This window comes from Cervus canadensis, chromosome 23 (genome assembly GCF_019320065.1).
Source record: "Cervus canadensis isolate Bull #8, Minnesota chromosome 23, ASM1932006v1, whole genome shotgun sequence".
NCBI lineage: Eukaryota > Metazoa > Chordata > Mammalia > Artiodactyla > Cervidae > Cervus > Cervus canadensis.
The window spans coordinates 29,726,819-29,753,417 of record NC_057408.1 but is presented as its reverse complement, the minus strand read 5'-3'; the positions used below and the strand labels follow the sequence as shown (position 1 = coordinate 29,753,417).

The 26,599-nt window shown below is 38.3% G+C and overlaps 1 protein-coding gene across 1 annotated transcript in view; it reads right to left on the bottom strand.

The window, feature by feature from the left end:
- Positions 1-21,713, bottom strand: part of PIK3C3 (phosphatidylinositol 3-kinase catalytic subunit type 3) — a 164,489-nt gene extending 142,776 nt beyond the window's left edge. Inside the window, exons 1-3 of the mRNA XM_043443924.1 lie at positions 21,550-21,713; positions 18,414-18,602; positions 12,378-12,521 (exon numbers count right to left, since the gene is read on the bottom strand). Coding sequence (XP_043299859.1) covers positions 12,378-12,521; positions 18,414-18,602; positions 21,550-21,617 — 401 coding nt within the window. The 5' untranslated portion in view covers positions 21,618-21,713. The remainder of the gene's footprint in view (positions 1-12,377; positions 12,522-18,413; positions 18,603-21,549) is intronic.
- Between the last annotated feature and the right edge of the window lie 4,886 nt (positions 21,714-26,599).

Genomic DNA, 26,599 nt, shown 5'->3' with positions numbered 1-26,599 from the left:
ATTAATAGACGGTGGTGTTGAACAGCTGGGATTTGGATCCCTGCTGTGCCAACTATCACTTACAAGACTTTTGGTAAAGTACTTAACATCTCTGTGTTAGCTTCCTCATCTATAAAATGAGACTATAAAGAGTAACTGTGTCTCACAGAGTTAGAAACGTTAAATAAACCAGTACAAGTAAAAAGTACTTAGAATAGTGCCTATCATACAATAAGAACTCAATATAAGCTACTATTTTCCTTTTCGCTGGGTAGAGGCTTATTTTTCTCCTCTCTTCTTTTGCATAAGAGAGATGTCTAAAAGGGAATACAATACTGTATTCAATAAGAAAACATGCTTGTGTCTACAAATCAGAAATTTAACATATCGTCAGAATTCAGACTGAAGTGGATGATCCTACTTTAAAGTGAAAGACTGTATCACCTTTGTCACGCTTTTGCTTCCTTCAAAAACTATCAAAGAGGAGTCAAGATGGCAGAAGAGAAGGACACAGAATTCATGTCTCCTTACCAGTACATCAGGAATATATCTATAAATGGAACAATTCTCACACAGAGCACCTGCTGAACATTAGAAGAAGACTTCTAACACCTAAAATGGCAAGAAAAATTCCCTCGCAGTGGGGTAGGAAAAAAGAAAGGAAGAAAAAAAAAGAATCAAAAAAGGAACCAGCAACCCTGGGGGGAAGCTGAAGGTGAGGAGAGGTTCCTGCAATCAGAAAATCCCCTCATGTGGGGAAATCAGCGGGGACAGAAAGGGACCTTCGGAGGATCAAAGGAGAACACGTGGACCATCAGTGGAAGGCAGGACCAAGTAAGAACTGTGCACACAGTCTATACTGCAGCCTTGCCCAGCCCAGCCTGAGTCACGTGTCTCCTGTCGAGAGGAGGGCTGGGTGCTGGAAAGTGGGGTTTGGAGCACGGACCCAGGAAGGGGACAGCTGCTGGTTATGAAGGGAGCCTGAAGGGACAGGAGCAAGGAGTCCGACAATTAGGAAAGTCTGCAGAAGAAGGCCAGGACACCACAGAAGCAAGGCACCACTGCTGAATGGTGAGCAACACGCGGGGCTGGCACTGTAATCCCCATCCCCACCCACCCACTTCAGCCCCTACAAGCCCTGGGAGGTGCACTCATCTGAGCAGGCTCACCCTCCACACACACCTCAAGCCAAGGTCTCCTCTGCCAGGATAGGCTCAGCACCCTGAGCATCTTCCATCCCAAAGCCTCCTTCAAAATCAGCCCTGGGTGCCGCTGCCCAAGACAGGAATCTGCCAATGCTGGTGGGAGCAGAGGGGACTGAGTACAAAGGTGTGGGGCTAAGAGCACGAAGGTGAAGGAATTCCAGCTGAGCTACTTCAAACCCTAAAAGATGATGCTGTTAAAGTTCTGCACGCAACAGGCCAGCAAATTTGGTAAACTCAGCAGTGGCCACAGGACTAGAAAAGGTCAGTTCTCATTTCAATCCCAAAGAAAGGCAATGTCAAAGAATGCTCAACCTACCACACAATTGCACTCATTTCACATGCTAGCAAAGTAATGCTCAAAATTCTAGGTTTCAACAGTACGTGAATAGAGAACTTCCAGATGTTCAAGCTGGATTTCAAAAAGGTAGAGGAACCAGAGATCAAATTACCAACCTCTATTGAATCATGGCAAAAGCAAAGAATTCCAGAAAACATCTACTACTGCTTCATTGACTACTTAAAGTCTTTGACTATGTAGATTACAACTAATTGTAGAAAAGTCTCAAAGAGATGGGAATACCAGGCCACCTTACCTGTCTCCTGGGAAAACTGTATGCAAGTCGAGAAGCAATAGTTAGAACAGGACATGGAACAACAGAATGCTTCAAAATTGGGAAAGGAGTATTTCAAGGCTGTACTTGACAATATATGTCAAGTATAATACAATATATGTCAACCTGCTTATTTAACTTATATGCAGAGTTAGTACATCAAGATAAATGCCAGGCTGGATGAAGCACAAACTGGAATCAAGACTGCCCGGAGAAATATCAATAACCTCAGATAAGCAGATGACACCACCCTTAAGGCAGAAAGTTAAGAGGAACTAAAGAGCCTCTTGATGAAGGTGAAAAAGAGTGAAAAAGCTGGCTTAAAACTCAACATTCAAAAAACTAAGATCATGGCATCCAATCCCATCACTTCATGGCAAATAGATAGGGAAACAATGGAAACAGTGAAAGACTTTATTTTCTTGGGCTCCAAAATCACTGCAGACGGTGACTAAAGCCATGAAATTAAAAAATGCTTACTCCTTGGAAGAAAAGCTATGACCAACCTAGACAGCCTATTAAAAAGCAGAGACATTACTTTGCCAACAAAGGTCCATCTAGTCAAAGCTATGGTTTTTTCAGTAGTCATGTATGGATGTGAGAATTGGATCATAAAGAAGGCTGTTGTTATTCAATCACTCAGTCATGTCCAACTGTTTGTGACCCATGGACTGCAGCACCGAAGAATTGATGTTTTTGAGCTGTGGTGTTGAAGGACACTCATTAGAGTCCCTTGGACTGCAAGGAGATCAAACCAGTCAATCCTAAAGGATCAGTCCTGAATATTCATTGGAAGGACTGATGGTGAAGCTGAAGCTCCAGTAGTTTGGACACCTGATGCAAACAGCCAACTCACTGGAAAACACCCTGATGCTGGGCAAGATAGAAGGCAGGAGGAGAAGGGGACAACAGAAGACAAGATGGTTGGATGCCATCATCGACTCAATGGACACAAGTTTGAGCAAACTCTGGGAGACTGTGAAGGACAGGGAAGCTTGGTATATTGCAGTCCATGGGGTCACAAAGAGTCAGACACGACTGAACAAGAGCACGGATGTGGAGAGAGGACTGCTGTTGACCCTGCAGATACAAGAAAGAGAACAGAAGTGTGAGGTCCCTAGTGGAATGTCCCTAAAGGAAATATGGTTTGCCTAGAAAATGAGACACCACTGTTGATTGGCAGATGAAGTAGAGGGGAGGGGGCGGGGGTGTCACTGTCCCCACATGCCAGCTCCTGCCTCCACAGACACCTGGAGGGACTCCCACCAGAGTAAGCATGCCACATTCTGTTGCTCAACTGCCTGCCAATCTCCAGGACCACAGGCAATTCACACACCCCCCGCTGTGGCTGCACTGCCCTCGTGGGCCTGAGTAAGTCTGTCTCAGTCAGCCCCTTTGCTTTCGCTCCCTTTTGCACGGGTGTGGAACAGATGCCTGAAGGGGGCTTACATGCAGAGCTGGGGCCAAAATCAAAGCTGAGCCTCAGGGGCTGTGTAACTAAGGAAGAGGAATGAAATCTTCTCCAGGTAGCTGCACAAGCCTCAGACTAAAGCCCTGCAAGAGGTTTGGTAAACCCTGCATCTGTGGAATATCAGAATAGACAACAAGTGTCCCACAGCTGACACAAGTCTAGCTTCAGCAGCAGTGGACTTTGAGGGAAAGTAGTACATGCAGAAGTTGGGCCAGGTCAGAGTCTGGGATGCAGCAAAAGCAGTTCTAAGACGGAAGTTTATAGCAATACATTCTTACCTCAAGAAATAAGTAAAATCTCAAGTAAACCACCTAAACTTATACTTAAAGCAACTAGAGAAAGAACAAACAAAACCCAAAGTAAGTATAAGGAAAGAAATCATAATGATCAGAGCAGAAATAAATAAAATAAAGGCAAAATAATAGAAAAGATCAATGAAACAAAAAGGTTTTTCTTTGAGAAGATAAACAAAATCAGTAAACCTTTAGCCAGACTCCTCAAGAAAAAAGTGAGAGGACTCATATTTATAAAATTAGAAATGAAAAAAAGAGGTTACAACTGACACTGCAGAAATACCAAGGATCATAAGAGACTACTACAAACAACTATATGCCCCCAAAATGGATAAATTCTCAGAAAGATAAAACCTTCCAAGACTGAACCAGGAAGATACAGAAAATATGAACAGACCAAACACAAGTACTGATTGAAGCTGTGATTAAAAATGTTCCAAAGGCCAGGGCCAGATGGCTTCACAGGGGAATTCTATCAAACACTTAGGGAAGAGCTAACACATATCCTTCTCAAACTCTTCCAAAACATTGCAGAAGGAAGAAAACTCCCAAGCTCATTCTATGAGGCCACCATCACCTGAATACCAAAACCAAACAAAGGTTATCACAAAAAAAGAAAATTACAGGTCAGTATCACTGATGAACATACACACACAAATCCTCCACAAAATACTAGCAAATAGAGTTCAACAGCAAATTAAAAGGATCAGCCACCAGGATCAAGTAGGATTTATTTCAGGGATGCAAGGATTCTTCAATATATGCAAAGTAGCCAATGTGATCCACCATATTAACAAACTGAAGAATAAAAACCATGTAATCATTTCAATAGATGCAGAAAAAGCTTTTGACAAAATTCAACCACTTATGGTAAAAATTCTCCAGAAAGTGGGCATAGAAGGAAACTACCTCTATGTAATAAACGCCATATATGACAAGGCTACATCAAATATCATTCTCACTGGTAAAAAACTGAAAGCATTTCCTCTAAGAACAAGACAAGGGTGTCCACTCTCACCACTTTTATTTAATACAGATTTGGAAGTCCTAGCCACTATAATCAGAGAAGAAAAAGAAATAAAAGGAATCCAAACTGGAAAAGAAGTAAAATTGCCACTGTTTGCAGAAGACATGATACTGTACATAGAAAATCCTAAAGATGCCATCAGAAAATGACTAGAGCTCATCAATAAATTTGGTAAAGTTGTAGAATACAAAATTAACACACAGAAATCTCTTGCATTCCTGTGCATTAACAATGAAAAATTAGAAAGAGAAATTAAGGAAACAATTCGACTTACCACTGCAACAAAAAGAATAAAATACCTAGGAATAAATCTACCTAGGAGGCAAAAGACTGTATGCAAAAAACTGTTAAGATACTGATAAAAGAAATCAAAGACAACAGAAACATATAGAGAGATATACTATGTTCCTGGATTACAAGATTCAATACTGTGAAAATGACTATACTACCCAAAGCAATTTACAGATTCAATGCAATTGCTATCAAATTACCAATGACATTTTTCACAGACGAGAACAAAAAACTTTAAAGCTTATTTGGAAACACAAAGACCCTAAAGAGCAAACCAATCTTCAGAAAGAAAACCAGAGCTGGAGGAATAGTAATCAAGATGTTTAGTACTGGCACAAAACAAGAGATCAATGGAATAGGATAGAAAACCCAGAGATAAACCAGCACACCTATGGTCACCTAAACTATGACAAGGGAGGCAATACTATACCACGGACCAAAGACAGGCGTCTCTGCAATAAGTGGTGCTGAGAAAACTGGACAGCGACATGTAAAAGAATGAAGTTAGAACACTACCTAACACCGTACACAAAAATAAACTCAAGTGGATTAAAGATCTAAATATAAGGCCAGATACTATAAAACTCTTAGAGGAAAACATAGGTAGAACACCCTTTGACAGAAATCATAGCAAGATCTTTTTGGACTCATCTCCTAGAGTACTGAAAATAAAAACAAAAATAAATGGGACACAATTAAACTTAAAAGCTTTTACACAGCAAAGGAAATAAAAAACAAGATGAAAAAACAACCCTCAGAATGGGACAAAATATGTGTAAATGAAGCAAGTGACAAAAGATTAATCTCCAGAATATACAAACAGGTCATGCAACTCAATACCAAAAAAAAAAAAAAAAAAAGGAAGACCTAAATAAGACATTTCTCCAAAGAAGACATACAGGTAGTCAACAAACACAAGAAAAGACGCTTAACATCACTAATTACTAGAGAAATGCAGATTAAAACTACCATGATGTATCCTGTCACACTAGTCAGAATGGCCATCATCAAAAACTGTGCCCTGGACAGGGTGTGGAGAAAAGAGCACCCTCTTGCACTGTTGGTGGGAATGTGAACTGAGACAGTCACTATGGAGAACAAGATGGAGGTTCCTTAAAAAACTAAAAACAGAGCTACCATACGAGCCAGCAGTCCCACTACTGGGCATATACCCAGAGAAAACCATGATGAACCCCAATGTTCACTGCAGCGCTACTTACAACAGCCAGGACATGGAAGCAACCTAAATGCCCATCAGCAGAAGAATGGACAAAGGAGATGTGGTACCTATAGACAATGGAACATCAGTCATAAAAAGGAACAGAGTTGTGTCATCTGCAGAGATGCGGATGGACCCAGAGACTGTCATACAGACGAAAGTAAGTCAAAGAGGAAAACAAATATCATATCTCAATGAAGAATCAAGAAAAATGGTAAAGGAGGTCTTATTTGCAAAGCAGAAACAGAGATCCATACCTAGAGAACAAATGTATGGATATTAAGAGGGAACAGGGGTGGGGTGGGATGGATTGGGAGAGTGGCACTGACATATATTCACTACTATGTGTAAATTAGATGACTAAGGAGAGCCTACTGCATAGAACAGGGAGCTTAGCTTGGTGCTCTGCAGGGACCTAAATGGGAAGGAAATACAAACAAGAGAGGATATGTGTATGTGGATGGCTGATCCACTTTGCTTTACAGCAGAAACTGATACAGCAGTGTAAAGCAACTAGCAATAAAAATGATTAACTTTATTTACATAAGAAAGCAAGCTACCAAGAAGACCCAGAGTAGAGGTTGGACAGACTCATAAATGAGTTCTGGGAAACTTTTTAAAATGCACTGCACAGAGAGTCTTCTGTTAGTGTGTTCTCTTTTAAGTGTTAACAAGGTCTTTCAAACATTATAAAGTCTATTCAAACAACATACCCTCAAAGCTGAAAGGGCAAGCTGTCAATTGCAATGGAAAGACTAAGACTAAAAGTGTGTGTAGGCGAGCAGGCAAATCCAAAGACTTCTACATTAAATAATTTTCTTAATTAGGTACACATTGGATATATTGATACATTCTTACTATCTTCAAAAACACTGTATTTAACTGTATATGTGATGTGCGTGTGTGTGTGCGTGTGCGTGTGTGTGTGTGTTAGCTGCTTAGTCATGTCCGACTCTTTGAGACCCCATGGTCTGTCCATGGAACTTTCTAGGCAAGAATGCTGGAGTGGGTTGCCATCTTCTTCTCCAGGGGATCCTCCCAACCCAGAAATCAAACTGGGATCTCCTGAATTGCAGGCAGATTCTTTACTGTCTGAGCTACCAGGGGAACCCTATTTAACTGTAAAGTGAAAGTAACTCAGTCATGTCCGTCTCTTTTCGACCCCATGGACTATACAGTCCATGGAATTCTCCAGGCCAGAATACTGGAGTGGGTAGGTCTTCCCAACCCAGGAATCGAACCAGTGTCTCCTGAACTGCAGGTGGATTCTTTACCTACTGAGCTTTCAAGGAGGCCCTATTTAACTGTAAAAGGTTTACATAAATTTAAAATCTTTATATGACCAATGGAAAATTTCTTAGCAGATTTTCCTGAGATAATAAAGAGAATTTTCACTGAGCATTACGTAATGTATGTAAGTAAGGATGCCATAAGCAATCGAACCAGTGTCTCCTGAACTGCAGGTGGATTCTTTACCTACTGAGCTTTCAAGGAGGCCCTATTTAACTGTAAAAGGTTTACATAAATTTAAAATCTTTATATGACCAATGGAAAATTTCTTAGCAGATTTTCCTGAGATAATAAAGAGAATTTTCACTGAGCATTACGTAATGTATGTAAGTAAGGATGCCATAAGCATTTAGACTGGGAACTGTAAAAGGACAGGGACTTAGCAGATTTTCCTGAGATAATAAAGAGAATTTTCACTGAGCATTACGTAATGTATGTAAGTAAGGATGCCATAAGCATTTAGACTGGGAACTGTAAAGGACTGCTACAAGCTCATGAGCAGTGTAAGATTAAGGACCAAATGGTTTAAAAGTTTCTTAGCCTGGCAATAAACAGGCAAATATCTAGCAGCCGTATCTGCAAAAGCTTACTTTATAAGCCCAATACAAAACGTATGAAACGGTTGTTAAGAATCAAAACTCTCAATATTTATCTATCATGTTAAAGATTAAAGAAAAGTTATATTATTAAAAAAGTATTTTATAAAGTTTATTTTCTTTCCCTTCCAACTGAAAGAGATTCAACATCCAGCAGACCTTCTTAGTGTCCAAGAAACTGGGTACAGTGAGGTCATAACACCACTTTCAGTGAATATCCTTAAATGTACCTTCAGAAACAGCAGAAGGCTTCCCTTTCTTCTCTCCTTTTCCTTACCACCCAATTGAATAGTTTGGCTAAATTTAACTAAGTAAAAAATCAGTACATTTGGCAGGATGTTAGTTTACTAAATGATTTAGGTGCCTTGGGATGGACCTGGAAAAGAAATTAAAGGACAGAGGACATGGAGGGTAGGGGTGATGCCAAGTGATTCAAACGATCAAGTGAACATATTACTTTCTTTTAACACTAATGGCACCTTTGCAGATGGACAGAGGAGCCTGGCGGGCCACGGTCCACAGGGTCACAAAAAGTCGGACACGACTGAAGTGACTAAGCAGACACAAAAATTCCAGGTGACAAGTCAGAAGATGCTCAGTGATTAAGTCCACTTGGGAAATCAAGCCAAACCAGCAAGGCGTTTTGTAAGGGGCTTCCCTTGTGGCTCACACAGTAAAGAATCTGCCTGCAACGTGGGAGACTCAGGTATGATCCCTGGGTCAGGAAGATCCATGGAGTATATATACTCCAGTATTCTTGCCTGGAGAACTTCATGGACAGAGGAGCCTGGCAAGCTACAGTCCAACAACCGAGTGACACACACAACCGAGTGACACACACACACACACACACACATGGACAGAGGAGCCTGGCAAGCTACAGTCCAACAACCGAGTGACACACACAACCGAGTGACACACACACACACACACACACACACACACACACACACACACACACGGCAGAAGAAACCAGTACAGCAGGATCACCCTCAGACATCAGCAGAGGCCCCAACAACAGCTGCTGCTGATATTCCAGCTCCCAGGGCCAAGCCACTACAGAGGCGACTACCTTGACTTCAGAATCCACATTTGGAAAAACCATCTACAAGAGAAGTCTATGGCCCTTTGCCAATTCAACCTAATGATCAATCCATTCTTTAGCTACTTAGAAATCTCACAAGCTAATTTTCAAAATGAGGACAGTTAGTTATTCTAGCCATATCCTAACAGATCTGTCTTTCAATTAATTACACTATTTTCCAAGAAGTACTGATTCACACTGACTCAGGTATACAAAATAGATATTAGCAAATAGCAAGTCCATACTAGGACTACTTAAGAAACAAGAGTGGGGTAGGTGCTAAGAAACATTTGAGGAAGTGAAGGTCTAAAGCACCATCTCCCTAAGTCATGAGAACTGTGGTGGCACACGACATGATTTTTAAGGGTACGTGGAAAAAAACTGCACAGGCATCCTGAGGTCATCCAGAAGACTCATGCTACTTTCTCACCGTGAGTGTCAGCAACCCCACACAGAAAAGCAGCTGTGACCCAGCAGTACAAGCAGATGTCTGCACTCTCCTAAAGCACCTGAAACATCCTGAATATCATGAACATCCTGAATATCATATTCTTCCACAATCCAAAAGTACACAGGAAGTCTAATATCCAGCAAGAGAATGCCTGGGCTTGTCTCCACTGCAACCCGATTCCCCTTCAAGGAAAGGCCCCAGGACCCACAGAGAAAAGGGAGTTATTTTAATTTCATAGAGCTTCTCAGATTTCCTTTTTCTGAGGTGAAGCATCAGCCTAGAGGGAATAGTAGGTGATCTAATATGAGTTATTACAAACACTCATACACACAATGATTACTACTGATTTCATTTACTACGTCAGTCTGAGTTTATTTGGCTGTAGGCAGGTTATTCCACTGTACTTCTGTGGACATTTCTATTGTCTCACACCTACAGTCTAGTCAGACTGCCTCCTGAAACTGTATCCTAAGGTCAATGAAAATGCATGAGTGTTAAAAGAGATGTTTTCACGAGGGAAACTCCCATTGATATTTCAGAAAGTAAACCACTTATGAAGAAGCCAGGAGGAAAAACCAAGAGGTCTATCTGGCTATTTCTTAAGAACATTTAACCAGTAAAACTACAGCAAGAGTGATAGATCTTTTTTTCTGTATGGCAAACAAATTTCACCCTCATAGAGACAAAAAGAAACAAACACTTTGGGAAAGGAACAATACTGATTTTGTAATATGTCCATTCTACTATAACATGTCATTTTATCAAAAACTGTGTTTAAAACTGGAGGCTACAATGTATCACACTATGTCTAAAGTATTGTTTTTGCATGGATTTCAATAATAAATAATTCTTTAATAGGTACATTAAACTAAGACACCTATTCATTACTAAGGAATCAAGCTATTATAAATGGAATTACACCTAAATTTTATTCCTGAGTTGAAGTTTCTCTGACACCCTATTTCTGAATAGAAAAATTCAGTATTTATCAGATTATCAATTTTTCCCTGTTATTCACATATATCATACAATCAGTTTCCCGACAAAATAACAGTGAGCTTTCCTTTTAAAACTGAGAAAATATTAAAATGTATCTGATAAAATATGGAGAATATTCAGAGAAATTCTGAAATGACTACTAATGAAGATTATCCCTCTCCAATATTAAAACATTTCATAACTAATAGTATTCAAAACTAACAAGAATAGTTCAGAAATAACAACAGCTACTATTTACTTAGTACTTCTTAAGCATATTACATGTCTTTAGCAATTATCATCATAAACTATTCTTGAGGTAAATACTATTAATATGATTTCATTTTACAGAAAAGGAAACCGAGGCATAAAGAGATTAAATAACTTGCCCAAGGGTACACAAATAATATGCAAAAGTTGTTGCCGTTGTTTCTTGCTAATTATTTCTTGCTAAGAATTATATATAGTGTTAAGGTGGTGGTGTTGTTTAGTTGTGAATTCATGTGCAGCTCTTTTGTGACCCCATGGAATGTAGCCCACCAGGCTCCTCTGTACATGGGATTTCCCAGGCAAGAATACTGGAGTGGGTTGCCATTTCCTCCTCCAGGGGATGTTCTGACTCCGGGATCGAACCCAAGTCTCCTGCATTAGTAGCTATGGATTCTTTCCCACTGAGCTACCAGAGAAACCAATAAGGAAAAGGTCCAGGTTTTAAACGCAGATAATCTAGTTCTACAACCTGCCTTCCTAACCACCATCGGCTTATACAAAGCTGCTACATTCAATATCATAATTTAAGATTCATGAATTGCAACTGAATAAGCAATAAACAAATATGTGACAATTCAAAAGAAAATGTCAAGCAGGAAAAACAATATTTGTAACATGTAACACAGAAAGGGCTAATTTCATTAATCTACAAAGACCTCAAGACCTCATACACATTAAGAAGAAAAATGACAACTCAAAAAAAGCAAAGAATTTTATGGAATGTGAGTTATACCTCAATTTTTAAAAACGGGCAAAGGATATGAAAAAGCAATTCACAGAAACATAAACACAAAGAGTAAAGGAAAATATCATAATATGATTATCTCTGCTCACATTTTATGATGTAAAAGTGGGCAAAAATTAAGAAGTTTGATAATATCTAGATTATGATCTCTATTACTTCATACCAAAAGGGACTATGACTTCTTTCAGACTCCAGGTCTGGGGCAGAAAATTGCCCAATGAGCCTGGAATAGTTTGACTCTAGTAAAGAAGCTACCAATAACTACTGGTGAAGACACGATCAATTTGAAGGGGTTCCTAATGACCAAAAATAGGAATTTTTTTGAGAATTATAAAGAATACAAAGAGTTGAAACACTTCAAAACTACTTAAAAGTCATGATAAAACTTAAGAACAAAACTAAAAAAAAAAAACAAATAATCATCACCTTTGCAGGTTAACAAGACACCAATTTATAGAAAAAATAGAACGTCAACAATTTTCTTAAGATGAAGAGTTCTCTCTCTGTTCAGGAGAAAAGGGATAGAGAAATAATACCCTTCAGGACTATCATGTTTTTGGTTTTGTTCTGATTTTTTTTCCCCCAAAATAAACCTCTATTAATATTATCTGTAAATTTTTAAAACAAAAATTAACTTGTCTACTTTAATCATTACCATTATGCAAATTAGTGCATTAGTGCTTTTTAATCCCATTTATTGTTCTTTTTCTCATTATTATGACAAAGCAGAAAAACCCTATAACAAAGCAGTTACAGTATATGCCAAATTGTATTGTTTTTCCCCACCCTAAAAATAAGGTTCCAGCTTCCAATGACTACTTCCTAACAAAAATCACAGCCTTCCCGTCAGGAGAAGAAAATGCTTACCCATATTTTCCAAACAGTGAAACTGTTGTCCCTCCCACAGGTACTGCTTTTCCTGGTCCATACACATCCCATACTGTCAGGGCCACTTGGGCATTCCTGGGCAGGTCAGGGTATTTCACAGGCAGTTTCAGCCACTCATTCCAGCTGTGAAAACAAGGTAAACAAAAACATAAGTAAGGATAGAAAATCAACATAGACATATGTGTATAACTTTCTTCTAAATTAACAAACCATACAAAAAAATTGGTTTGGAGAAAATGTCCCAAAGATTAGTTAGTAGTACAAAAATTAACATGGCACTGACCTCAATTTTGCTCTAGGCAAGTTCAACTTTAAATACAGAAAAATCTGTATTTTACTTCACTTCACTTTATTGGACTTTGCAGATACTGCATATTTTACAAGTTGAGGTTTACGGCAACCCTGCATCTAGCAAATCACGGGCCCCATTTTCCCAATGACAGCATTTGCTCATTTTGTGTTTGTGTCATATTTTGGTAATTCTTGCAGTATTTCTTACTTTTTCATTATTAATGTTTTTATGGTGATCTGTTGTGATCTTTGATGTTACTACTATGACTCACTGAAGGCTCAGATCTCAGGAAGTTTTTAGCAATAAAGTCATTCTTAATTAAGGCACATATAATGTGTTTTTAGACACAATGTTATTGCACACCACAGAGACTACAGGATAGTATAAAGGTAAATTTTATATGTACTGAAAAACAAAAAAAACTACTTTATTACAATATTTGCTATATTGTGGTGATCTAAACTCAAACCTGCAGTATCTTCGAGGTATGCCTACAGAACACATGAAACAAATTTTGAAAGACAAAATTCATGAAAAATAATGCTGATAAGTCCTTTAATCAAGAAACTCAGACATCGAAAATTTACTATACAGCACTGAGTACTATAATCAATATCTCATAATAAACTATAGTGAATAGAATAAAAAATAATACAGATATATACATATGAATATGTATGACAGAATCACTTTGCTGAATATCAATCATACTTCAATTTTAAAAAAGCAGGAACAGACAATATGACTAAGACACAAGGCTATAATAACGGTTCCCTGGTGACTCAGTGGTAAAGAATCCACCTGCTAAGCAGGAGACATGGGTATGATCCTTAGATCAGGAAGATCTCCTGTAGAAGGAAATGGTAATCCACTCCAATATTCTTGCCTGGGGAATCCCACAGAGAAGTCTGCCAGCTATAGTCCATGGGGTTGCAAAGAGTTGGACATAACTTAGTGACAAAAACAACAACAATAAATAAAAACCTGGGAAAACACTTAAACCTGTTAGAACCAAACCTGTTTTCAACCAAACTATGATTTTTTTAAAGCAAGTATCCTCCAGAACAGCTTTTTATTAAGAAAAGAAAGAAATTAGAATTATTCATGTTATACTCAAAACATGTTATATATGGTCCTATAATATATAGCAGTATCTCAATAAAGCAGAAGAAACCAACAAAAATTCAAAGAGGTCAAAGGAGACCATCCAGTAACTTTGTAACATGAAGAAGTTACTAGACTGCTCTGGACAAACATATGACAATTTTTTAGGTGAGATTTTTCTTTCACTCAAGTTATTTATTAATATCAATAATGTTTAGCTATTGTTTTCTAATGCTTTCAAAGCATGTTTGTACATTTGCTTTCAGTAAGGAATGTTTGTTCTTACTAAGAGTAATGACAGCATAGCTCTCTCATTTTTCTTTTTCATTCTCTATCCACCTCTGCAAATTTTCTTCTGCATTCAAACTTAATACTTGATTTATCTGATCATTTCTACTCCCTTAAACAGATGGCTTTTAAAATCCCCAAAGAAAACTATGCAAACACATAAAGCAATATCCAGCAGACACACAGAATTGCTTCTCCTGTTTACTCAAAATTATTCTGTTTGCTCAAAATTATTCTCCAAGGGCATATCAAGAGTTTAGGTCCGACTGACCTGCATCAGTAAGAAACTAAACAGAATTTTTATAAATTTAAAGAACAAAACATTTACATCCACTATATTATAGGAAAATTAGAGATGGCTATTAATTTAAAGGAAACTCTGCTGCTGCTGCTAAGTCACTTCAGTCGTGTCCGACTCTGTGCGACCCCATAGACGGCAGCCCACCAGGCTCCCCCGTCCATGGGATTCTCCAGGCAAGAGTACTGGAGTGGGTTGCCATTTCCTTCTCCAATGCATGAAAGTGAAAAATGAAAGTGAAGTCACTCAGTCGTGTCCAACTCAATTTATTTATTTACTATTCACATGATGGGCCAGACTGAAAAGGTAAATTATAAGCAGTGTTACCTTATGCCAATGAACAAACCACAGAGATTAGTTAACACAGGCTGAAGTTAAAAAGAAAAATCAGTGACACTATCCAAAAATGAGCTGTGAAAATACTCACGTCTATATTCTGTCCTTTGACCAGGAGATAATAGTTAAAGTTGCTCAGTCAAGTCTGACTCTTTGCAACCCCATGAGCTTATATACAGTCCATGGAATTCTCCAGGCCAGAATACTGGAGTGGGTAGCCCTTCTCTTCTCCAGGGGATCTTCCCAACTCAGGGATTGAACCCAGGTCTCCCACATGGCAGGCAGATTTTTTACCAGCTGAGCCATCAGGGAAGCCCAGAAGATAATACCTAAGAGCAAGTAATCATTTGCCCCAAACTTTGAGCCATCCAACTCCAGGTCCTCACACCTCTTTAAATTAAAGCAAAAACACTTCAACCTGTTTTACATACTGGGCTTCTGCAGAAGATTTCTTTGGAAGAATGAATCTGCAGCTAAAAAATAGTTTGAAAACTGCTCAAGATATTCTAGAAATGATAGAAAGATTTGGTGAGACATTAAGGAGCTGTGTATTCAAAATTTTATTCTCTCCTTTCCCAGGCATCACCCCTTCCTCATGCCCCAACTCTAGTTGTGGTGGTTTGGTCGCTAAGTCAGGTCCGACTCTTGAGACTCCATGGATTGTAGCCTGCCAGGCTCCTCTGTCCATGGTATTCTCCAGGCAAGAATGCTGGACTGGGTTGCCATTTGCTTCTCCAGGGGATCTTCCCAGCCCAGGGATCAAACCCAGGTCTTATGCACTGCAGGCAGATCCTTTATCATCTGAGCCACCAAGGGGAAACCCCAACTCTAATTAGGCCTAAATTCATCTGGCAACTTGCAAACATTCCAAGATTCAAAGCCCTATTCTGGATGATCTAATTTCCTACCATTAACCCCACTCCCATACACCACTGTGCTAATTCTCTAGTCTGATTAATACACTCCAAAATCCTAACTTTCTAATTTTAAAACTGTAAGTCTATGTATAAAACCATTTCAAATCCTCCACATGACAAAACAGAATATAAATTTTAAAAAAAGTTTAAACCACTGAACTGCAAAATAATATTCATATATTTCATATATGTATATATATATAACTCAAACATTTGCAGCATTTCACACCCAAAATTGATGATCCTAAGAGTAACTAAAGGAAGTACAGGTTCCCTCACCATGGGCTCTTTTATTATAGGACAAGATAGAATAGAATACTATAGAAGAGACTTGATTAATTTTGAACACTGCTGCTGCTGCTGCTGCTAAGTCGCTTCAGTCATGTCCAACTCTGTGAGATCCCATAGACGGCAGCCCACCAGGCTCCGCTGTCCCTGGGATTCTCCAGGCAAGAACACTGGAGTGGGTTGCCATTTCCTCCTCCAATGCATGAAAGTGAAAAGTGAAAGTGAAGTCGCTCAGTCATGTCCAACTCTTTGCAACCCCATGGACTGCAGCCTACCAGGCTCCTCCATCCATGGGATTTTCCATGCAAGAGTACTGGAGTGGGTTACCATTGCCTTCTCTGCAATTTTGAATGAATTCTTCATTTTTTAAACTCATACGACTCACTATTAGAAACTCAGAAATCAGATTCAGACAACCTAGAATTTCACCCTACCCAAAAATACTTTCTCAACTAAGGAAATGCAAAAATTAAGACAGCAAGAGATTCTTTCATAATATAGTTTATTTTCCCCACAGAATACACAATTCTTCTTTTAAGTAAGTGCTTACAGAAAATAATGGCTGTATAAAGTTAGCCAAAAACTGCAGTTTCTGTAGTGATGAATTGGTAAAAAAATTCAACTATTAAATACTAAAGAGCAGGATGCACAAAATCTGCAAGTGTTTCCCCTAAGCCCAAAGTTTATGTATATTTAAAAGAAAACAAAAGCCTCATATATTTACCCAAGATGAGGTATTTTCCCAATCTATTTTCTTCACAACTGTTTTAAACCTTTTAATAATAATAATAAAAAAAGTCATTCTAGATATTTTAGAGTACTTTGTTAGCTTCACAATTTAAAAAACATAAATTAAAAATCTCAAACTTTGAGAGAGCAAATATGAAAGTTTTTAAATCCTTGAAAATACATAATACATAAACAATGCAGAGAGGAGTTGGTAAACGGAAGGAAGAGGAGAAAGATGCTAACTTGCTTATAACTGGGAATTTGCTTTTGCTCTAATTTCTTTTATTGCCGAGGCACGGAATAGAACCATCATACAATTTTCCTAAAAAAGAGGAATTCACCATAAATGTTGACTTTATAGACCTAAATTTCTGGTTCTAAGTCTTTCTGGGGTCAAAAGCCACCTCAAAACATCTAATAAAAGCTTTGAGCTGTCCCTATAAAAACACATAAGACACAAAAAATTCTGCATAGAATTTCAAGTTTTTGTAGGTTTCCTGATTCCAGTTTAAGAACCTCTGATACAATTTAGGAGTTTTGGTAGATTGTCTTAGGTGTAATGATGGTACTGTAGCTATGTTAGAGACATACAGAAATATTTAAGATGATACAATATTGGAATTTGCTTCAAAATAACAGTGAAATAAAAACAGTGGCCTTGAGTTAGTAATTAATGAAGCTAGGAGACAGGGCGCTGGAAGTTCATGACATTATTCTCTACTTCTGCGGGTTTGAAATTTTCCAGAATAACAAGTACAAACACATTCACATACTTGCATATGTCTGTGTGTGTAGCCACAAAAAAGACTACTTAAAAAAAAAAATCACAAATGCATTCACATACTTGCACTTGTGTGTGTGTTTGTGTACAGCCACAAAAAAGACTACTTAAACACACACACACACATACACACACACACCATTAAAACAGTTGGTTTCCATGCAGACAGATCATCAGAGCTTAGGTTTCTGACTCTCTAGAAAACTCTTCTCAGTCTGCCGGGCCACACTTGGTTAAAAAAAAGAAGAGGGGAGAGGGCTGCACCCTCAACAGCACAGCTTGAGTCCATGTGGCCATCCCCTGTCCTCCATGAAAACTACGCATATAAATTCCTTCCTAGAGAGGCACACAACCTGCTTATCCTGTACCAAGCCTACCAAGGTACTGAATAACACTCACGGATCAAACATTAAAACTACACCATTCAATCTATCAAAAAAGAAGTGTCAAGAGATTTTATTAAGGACCTACAAGAAAAACAGGAACTTCATGTTCACTATATTTACCTTGAAGGGCCTGCTACTATACCATGATTAATAAACCAAGAACTTTTAAAAATAGTTATTTAAGATAAACATCTGATCCCGATGACAATACATCTCTTTCTCTCTAAAGATCTGAATTCCAAATATCAGCTGAAACATCTGACTATCCAGAAGTATTTCTGTGTTCAAGGGCATAGAATGGGAACAAATGTAGAGATGTGTTTTTGGTTTGAGTCATTTTGTGAATCAGTCAAATTCTTATTCACATAAAAATATGTCAATATATTCAATACAAACATAAATTTACTTCCACCTCAACTAGTTATAATACTGTTATGTATAATAACTTTATCTGAGTAGGTTCCTACTTGATCTTTGGTTATAGGTACTAAATAATTTTAATTCCTTTGCTATCCCTTCCAAATAATACTTTCAATATCTATATAAAAAAATCAGAGAATAGTTAGGAACCCACCATATGCAAGAAAACAACTTACTTCCATCTTGTACTAAACGCCTTGTAGGAGGTTCTTACTGGCAAGGCCAAAGGCTTCCCTTCTGCAAAAACTTGGCAAGTAACATAGAGGTCTGAACATGTTTCTTGGTACAGTCCTGAAAACTTCAACATTGGGTCTTCTAGAACGGCTTTGTAACTCTTTTGTTCTCTCTTCCCTTCCAAACTTCCTCTGAAAGCATAAAAATAATAACATTTAGACACATGTTTTAAAAACAAACCTAACAAATACTAAGAAGACTTTATGGTTATGTCTTAGTAAACCTATGCTACCTCAACATTTTCCTAAAGATGAAACAAAAGTCTAGAGATCTCTTAAAATCCTAGCATACCAAAGATCATTCCTATTTTCATCAACATACTTCTCTATTTTAGGCTTCATAATTTTAAACCCTGTCATCAACTGTTGGATCTATCTTTGAGATGTCACCAGCTCTCCAAGCATTAGTTTAATTTTATTAATTTCAAGTTGACCACTTATTCCCATATTCTTCCAACAACATTTACTGTACTAGGCATAGAGGCCCAGAAATGAAAGACAAGATAAACAAAACAGTATTACAAGAAAATATTAAGTCCTTGCTCTGGGGAGAAAATTTACTGTTAACTGCATACTTTTTTATACTAATTTCAATTTATTTATTTATTTTTTTTACTATGTAGGTGTATTATCTAGTTTTTATAAATTAAGAAATAACAGTGCTTTAAGTCATAAAAAAAACATGCATAAGATACAAAAGAGATAGGAACATTGCTTGGAAATCAAGATTACATCACATATTGTGCCAGGCATTTTATAGACATTTTCTTACTTACTTTCCACCATCTTACCATTTTATAAATCATGAAACAGAGACTCAGAAATCAAATTTATTATTGAAGACCACAAAGTAAGTAACAGAGCAGACAATAAAAACCAGGACAGAGGATGCCAAAGCCAGTATTTTTCCCATTACAGAAAAATACATCAAAAGTCTCAGGAACACCTTGGAGGCAGGGGCTCATCACCCAGATAGATGCCTGAAATGAGCCTGAACAATACAAGGGAGATGAAGAGCTACAGGCAGGATGTCATCCCAGAATTAAAGTACAGCATATAAAGGCAAAAAGGTAAGATTGTGTGTCTGGGGAACTACAAGTTGGTACAGCTAAAGCATAAAGCTCATGCAGAGAAGAAGCTAGAGATGAGAATCAAATGTAGGCAGACAATGAAGCTAAAAAGTAGCCACCACATTCAGTGCAGTGCCTGTAACAAAATGAACATTCAAAAACCTGTTAATTGAACAATCTGAAGTCAGAGTACTATAATCACATTTGTGTTTATGATACTTTGGCAGGAGTGTAAGAATGTAATGGAGAGATGGGATTGAAAGCAGGGTCAATTGTAAGACTATCAAAATTACAAGGAAAAGGATAGATTAAGGCTAAAGCAGTGGGCTTTCCAGGGGGCATGGATCAAAGATACTAAGCAGGTAGATTCAAGGCAACCTGTGAATGATGAAACAGAGGTGAGAGAAGGGGGTCAGTATGACTCCTTAAGACTCATTTTCTGTCTTAACCAATTCAGTGGATAACGCTAACTGTCACCAAAATAGAGTGAGAGAAGATTAACATTAAAAGGGCAGGCTAAAGATGTCCTCCCTTTTGGACAAGTTACTTCTAAAGTGCTTTGGAACACCCCAAATGACCATGTCTTGTGGGCAGTTCGATATTCAACTATGGCACTGAGAAACGGGACATCAAAGTGCAAATTATTAAAATGATAGAAAGAGATGAAAAGACCTGGGGAAAACAGAATTTTAAAATTTACTATTCTTTGATTTTATGATCCTAAATTGATACTTCCTGCCCTCCCCAAAATCAGTCGCAGAAAATAAAAGGTGGTTAGGACTAAATTTTGCCAAAGTTCTGATTTATGCTTTATTTTTCCTCAAAATACTCAATGCATCTATTAATAAGGGACCAGTTTTCTTTAAATTTTTTCATTTTTCCTTTTAATGTCCAAAAGTTTCAAACAAATAAAAAATGCATTCATATACCCAAGAAACACTGAGAGGAATGGGACTGAAGGAAAGTCCTTTACCAGATGATGGCAACGCAGGTCCTATATAAGCATCGACTGTTGTATCTGCAGAAACTACTTCAAATGGGTGTGTCAAGCATTATAAAGGTGCAGTTTGGTTGTTGATATGTTATTCTTACTGCCACCACAAAATCAAAAGTAAAGGACTTATCAGTGTCTGAAGTAAGTAACTTTCAGAAACACTCATTCAAGGGAGCACCTAACGACTGAGGAAATACAAGTGTGCAGCCTTTTGCCCGTGGTACATTTGTTGAATACTGACTAAAATATGGTGAATGATGTTAGATTATTAACTTGTGAAAATTTATGATCGTTTTCACATGTGAAAATGTATCTAAGAGACTGCTAATGGCCATAATTTCCAACTTGGTCCGAGCTGTTCCCCATCTCGGTTCCACTAGTGTGGGCTCAAGACGTCATGTCCTGGACTTCAACTGTGATGCCTCAAGACTTTCCTGCAAAGATCTCGTCTCATATATTCTGATCCCTTTACAACCGGAACCCTCCTCACCTTTGACTGACTTCCAGCTTCAGTAGCTGAACAATAATAACTGACTGTTCCTAAGAGTCAATCTAAGCCTCCCTCACCTCTCATGTTTTTAGTACTATATCCAATTAGCTACTTTATCTGCCTCTCCGTAATTTCTTCAGTCTCCAGTCCACCTTCCAGTCCCGTTTTAAAGTAATATCTTCCAGTTATAACGGCAGGACGACGATTTAACCAAGACCTGATTTCTCTGTAATATGAGACAGTAATAATCCCACAAAAGGTTGCTGTGAATAGCAAAACGCTTTCTGGAAAACAAACCCTGCGGAATTGACGGACTTACTCCGACCGCTTTCTCTCTCACGAGATCGCGCCCTCGGCCGTACGCACGGCCCCTCTCCGACCTCCAGTCCACCTCCGCTGCCCCGGCTGCAACCCTCCGGCCGTGGCCGGGCCGACCCTCAAGCTAATAACCATCTTCTCCCCCAACCCGCACGCCCCTGCCCCCCCGCCTCAGCCTCGGCAATCCCCGTCCCTAGACTCTCTCACATTTTAAGCTGCACGTTGATGTCCAGGTCACAGCTGTAGACATAGTGAAACTTCTCCGCTTCCCCCATGGGACCTCCGGGTAACAGGTACACCTAAGGCCGAGAATAGGGCGCTAGGAAGAGGCTTGGGCTGAACTCGCAGACCAGCACCACACAGGCGCTTCCGGTTCCGCCTCTCGGCCCCGGCGCCGCCAATCCCTGCCCGGAGCGCGACCGCTTGCGGCGGAACTCCCCGCCCCGCCCAAGCGTCCTCCTGCGCATGTGCAAAGGGACCCGCCATCTTGCTTGAGGGCAAACAGCATTCCGGAAACGTAGTGTACTTGGTTACATTCCAGACTTCCTGTATTGTTTCGTATTTCCGAGGTTTTGTTTTCGATTTTTTGTTTTAAGAAAGTAAGAAACTGTCTTTTGATTCTGATCTGTTCTGAAGCCAGACCAAAAGGAAATTCAATTCAAAAAGAAGTGTAACAACTTTCACTGCCTGAAGGTTAACCAAGGAATAAACAAAAAGGTTAGAGATTTCCCAAGTGTAAATTTCAGTTGCCGTTCGAAAACCTGTAGTTTAATCACGTATTTGCTCTCTCAAGCAAAGATTTCCTCTTTCTGTTCTAAAGAGTGGAGAAAGGACTAAGCAAAGAGCAAGGAAATTTGGCTTTCAGTTTGGGTCATACAAATAATGTGCGCTACTTTGATTAGAATGCTTGTGTGCTTGTTTACCGCGGGATGTTCTCAGACCCAATCTACGCTTGAAGACCTAACCCTTGTTGGGACCTAGAAACATCCAGTAACAACTCTAGGACTCAGAATTCTGACCTCTAAACTCCTACAATATTTATTTTTAGTATATAAAACTGTAATTTTTAGTATGTAAAACTGTAATGGAATTGTAATCACTTCCAACTAGAACCAAAGCTCTTGGCAAGAGCAATGTGTCCTAAGGACTTCTCTGTTGGGTCAGATGGTAAAGAAGCCACCTGCAATGCAGGAGACCCAGTTGGATCCCTGTGTTGAGAAAATCCCCTGGAGAAGGAAATGGCAACCCACTCCAGTATTCTTGCCTGGGAAGTTCCATGGACAGAGGAACCTGATGGGCTACAGACAATGGGGTCTGGAAGAGTCAGAAATGGCTGAGTACGCACTTGATGATTGATATATTGTTGAGTGTAATAATTGCTATTCATTATTTTTAGTTATGAGCTTCCCTGGTGGCTCAGATGGTAAAGCGTCTGCCTGCAATGCGGGAGACCTAGGTTCCATCCCTGGGTTGGGAAGATCTCCTTGAAGAAGGAAATGGCAACCCACTCCAGTATTCTTGCCTGGAGAATCCCAGGGACGGAGGAGCCTGGTAGGCTACAGTCCACGGGGTCGCAAAGAGTCGGACACGACTGAGCGACTTCACTTCACTTCTTCATTGTTAGTGATATTGAATAGAAGTATCTATGTGTTTATTTTTAGGTGTCATATTATAAGAGAGACAATGCTAGAGTGTGTGTAAGTTATTATAATTTAGGGGAGAAGAAAAAGTTTTCAAGGAAAGATTGAAAGGACTGTAGCCGTTTAACTTAGAAAGTAAAAAAAAAAAAAAAAAAAAATGACTCATGTACAATGTTTTGTCCAAAGTAAGTTTTTAAAAACACTTGTGGAAGTAACAGTAGGAAAAAACATGAATTAGTCTCTTATAAGGTACAGTTCTAACAAAAAGCAGACTTGACCTGTTCCTAAGTAATAACATAACTACTACCAATGGCTGGAACTTACAGGAAATGTAATTTTAGGAAGTAATGAAACTTGAACTTTCTAATCAACAGAGCTCCCAATGATAAAACAAACAGTTACAAGTCCCCTGTCTATGGGATAATTCCAGTGGTGGATGCCAGGTCTAAGGTGAAACAGGTTGCTCAAACTTGAATAAAATATTGACAATTTGTAAAGAACTGAATTTTCTGCTGACTTAAATTGCTTTTATCACAATGTTATTTAATGTATAAACTTGTGTAAACTTCATATATACACAAATATATTTCTTATAAAATTTTAAAAACCAAGTTTACAAATTAGACATAAAAACTTCAAATTAACAACCTTAGTGCAGTACATAGCCTTTTTGCTGAAACCTGTTGCCTACAGCATGAATATGGAATTGATGACTCTTACAGAACTGGTTTTTTGAAATTCAAGACCTCTGTATAAAAAGCAGAGACATTACTTTTCCAACAAAGTTCTGCCTAGTCAAGGCTATGGTTCTTCCAGTAGTCACATATGGATGTGAGAGTTGGACTATAAAGAAAGCTGAGCACTGAAAAATTCATGCTTTTGAACTGTGGTGTTGGAGAAGAGTCTTGAGAGTCCCTTGGGCTGCAAGGAGATCCAACCAGTCCATCCTAAAGGAAATTAGTCTTGAATATTCATCGGAAGGACTGATGCTGAAGCTGAACTGCCAATCCTTTGGCCACCTGATGCATAGAACTGACTCATTTGAAAAGACCCTGATGCTGGGAAAGATTGAGGGCAGGAGGAGAAGGGGATGACAGAGGATGAGATGGTTGGATGGCATCACTGACTCAATGGACATGAGTTTGAGTAAACTCTGGGAGTTGGTGGTGAACAGGGAGGCCTGACATGCTGCAGTCCATGGGGTCGCAAAGAGTTGGACACTACTGAGTGACCGAACTGGACTGAACTGAACTGATACTGCCCTTATATGGCAATTCAATTTTCTTGTCTCCTTTTGTATTCAAATAACTATGAACTCTTTATTAGTCTAAGTACCATGAGGGTATTTGGCCTTAATTGACCCCAAAAGTACTTTTTTTTTTTTGTCTTAAGTCTATCTGTTCTTTTCTCATTAGCTCATAACAGTTAAAGTTCCAATACAGTTACAGACACACCACAGATAAAGGCATAAAAATGAAATATCAATATTTAGTTCTAAGATATTCATTCATAGGGTCCAGGATAGACTTATGTTAATGTTTGAAAGGTAGTAATCAAGAAAATATGTTTAAAAATGTTTAAAAAAACATTAAAAATATATTATGTGGGAATCTTAGAAGACTGTACTGTAATTGTCAATGACGATAATGTAACAAGGAAAACTAATACGCAAGTGAAGAGGATAATGGTAGGTCACAGAAGCATTGGAAAAGTCACAGAAATCAAAACTGGCAATGTCTTTCCTGGACCAACCATAGATCAAGAAGATGTGGTTAGTAGATGTGAGTATCAGACTCCAGTTAGCAAGACCATGGAAAATGAAAGCCTTGGGTATTTTTTTCTAAAAGGAAAGAAGTGATGTCTTCCTTCCCATGTGATCTTTTACAACTCATAAATATAAGACACTTAAAGTTATAGAACATAGTTCTTGCATTGCAAAAATTCTCAGTTTTACAGACTACTGCATGTCTGTAGGAAAATAACTTTTTGCATAAATGTTTTCTTTATGTGGTAGGCTACTTCATTGAATATTTGGTGTCATATCCAATTTTAATTTAATTAACTCATCTTTGTAGTTGCAGTTTTTATTTTGTTTTCTTTGCCATATTGTTTTCAATTTAATGTTTATTCAAAATACAAACTTTAATGTTGGTTGAGAAGTTTGTTGATAATAATCTGTTCCCTCAAGTTGCCCAGGACTTATGTAGTTATTATCAGGTTTATTTTTGTCAGTTTCTGTCACCCAGTTCATTCTCTTTAGCTTGTAATAAAAAAGTTGACTCAAAGCTTAAAATATTTACCATCTGTTATTAGCCTTCCATCAAGATAAAATAACTGTGATATTATGAGATTAAAATAATCTCAAAACTGCTTTTTTTCAATTAAAAATTGTCTTTACAAGTTTTCTAGTAACTCTAGGTATTTTTAGAACCTAATCACATGATAGAGCAGACAACATTGTCAGGAAACTTGGAAAAATCCTACATCATAAGCCAAGACTTATAGCCATTTGTCAAGTGACAACGTTGAGAAAGGTGAACTTGAGACTGTCTCCTAGTGATCTTGTTATAGGAACCTTCAAAGTTTGGGTGATTCCATTGAAAAAAGTAATTTCTATCAGCTACAAAATAGAACAGATCAAAAGAATGCATTTTCTGAAAAATAATAAAAGTATACTCTGTGTATGTGCTCCTTCTACTCTGTAATTAAAGCTCCTTTAAGTGTCATGAGGGGAAAAAAAATTCTGATAGTTGAATAATATTATTGTCAAAAATCGCAGTTGTAAAAGAAGAATGGGGTCATATTTCCCCCAGAAAGCATAATCAGGACCCTCCCAAGGAACATGCTTCTGGGTTAAACTCTTTGTGCCTCTTCAACCCCCTCATTCAATAAGAGGAGTGATCTCTAGACCTTGGAAAGAAGAGCTTTAAAACTGTGAGAACTATCTGCTGTTATTTATAATCTCTTGATTTAAGATTTTTAGGGATTTTTAAAACTATAAGCCCCATGGGCTCTGGGCTTTTATAACATGTTCGAGACCCCAAAAGAGTCTCCATTTTCCTCCCCTACCCTTGCCATAAAAACAAACAAACAAAAAGATTAGATTTATGTACTGCAGGCCTGAGATTGCTACCTCTGAGAAGCCTCCTCTGACCCCACCTTTCCTCCCAACACTAGAGTAAGTCATCTCACTCAAAGATCCATTCCTCCTGTGTTCTTCTTCCATAATATTTTCATAGTCTTTATAATAATTATTTAGTTGATGGCTGTCTCTTCCACTAGACTACAAGTTCTCCAAGGAAAAGATTTCTGTCAATTTTATTTACCCCTGTACTTTACTTTAGTTCCTGGCAAAAAACAGATATTGAATAAGAGAAGTAGGAAAGAACCTAGCACTTGAAAAACTATTATCTGTCAGCACATTACATCAGTGTATTTATTTCAGCAAAATAGTGAAGCAGGTTCTGTTATACTATTTTACAGAAAAGTAACTGTAATGTAAGTTAGGTGATTTATATAGAATTAATAGCTAATAAATGGCAGAAGCAGATGTGTTCGACTTCAAAACACATGATAGTTTTACCAAACTGTGAAGGAATATTCCAGAATAATTCCTA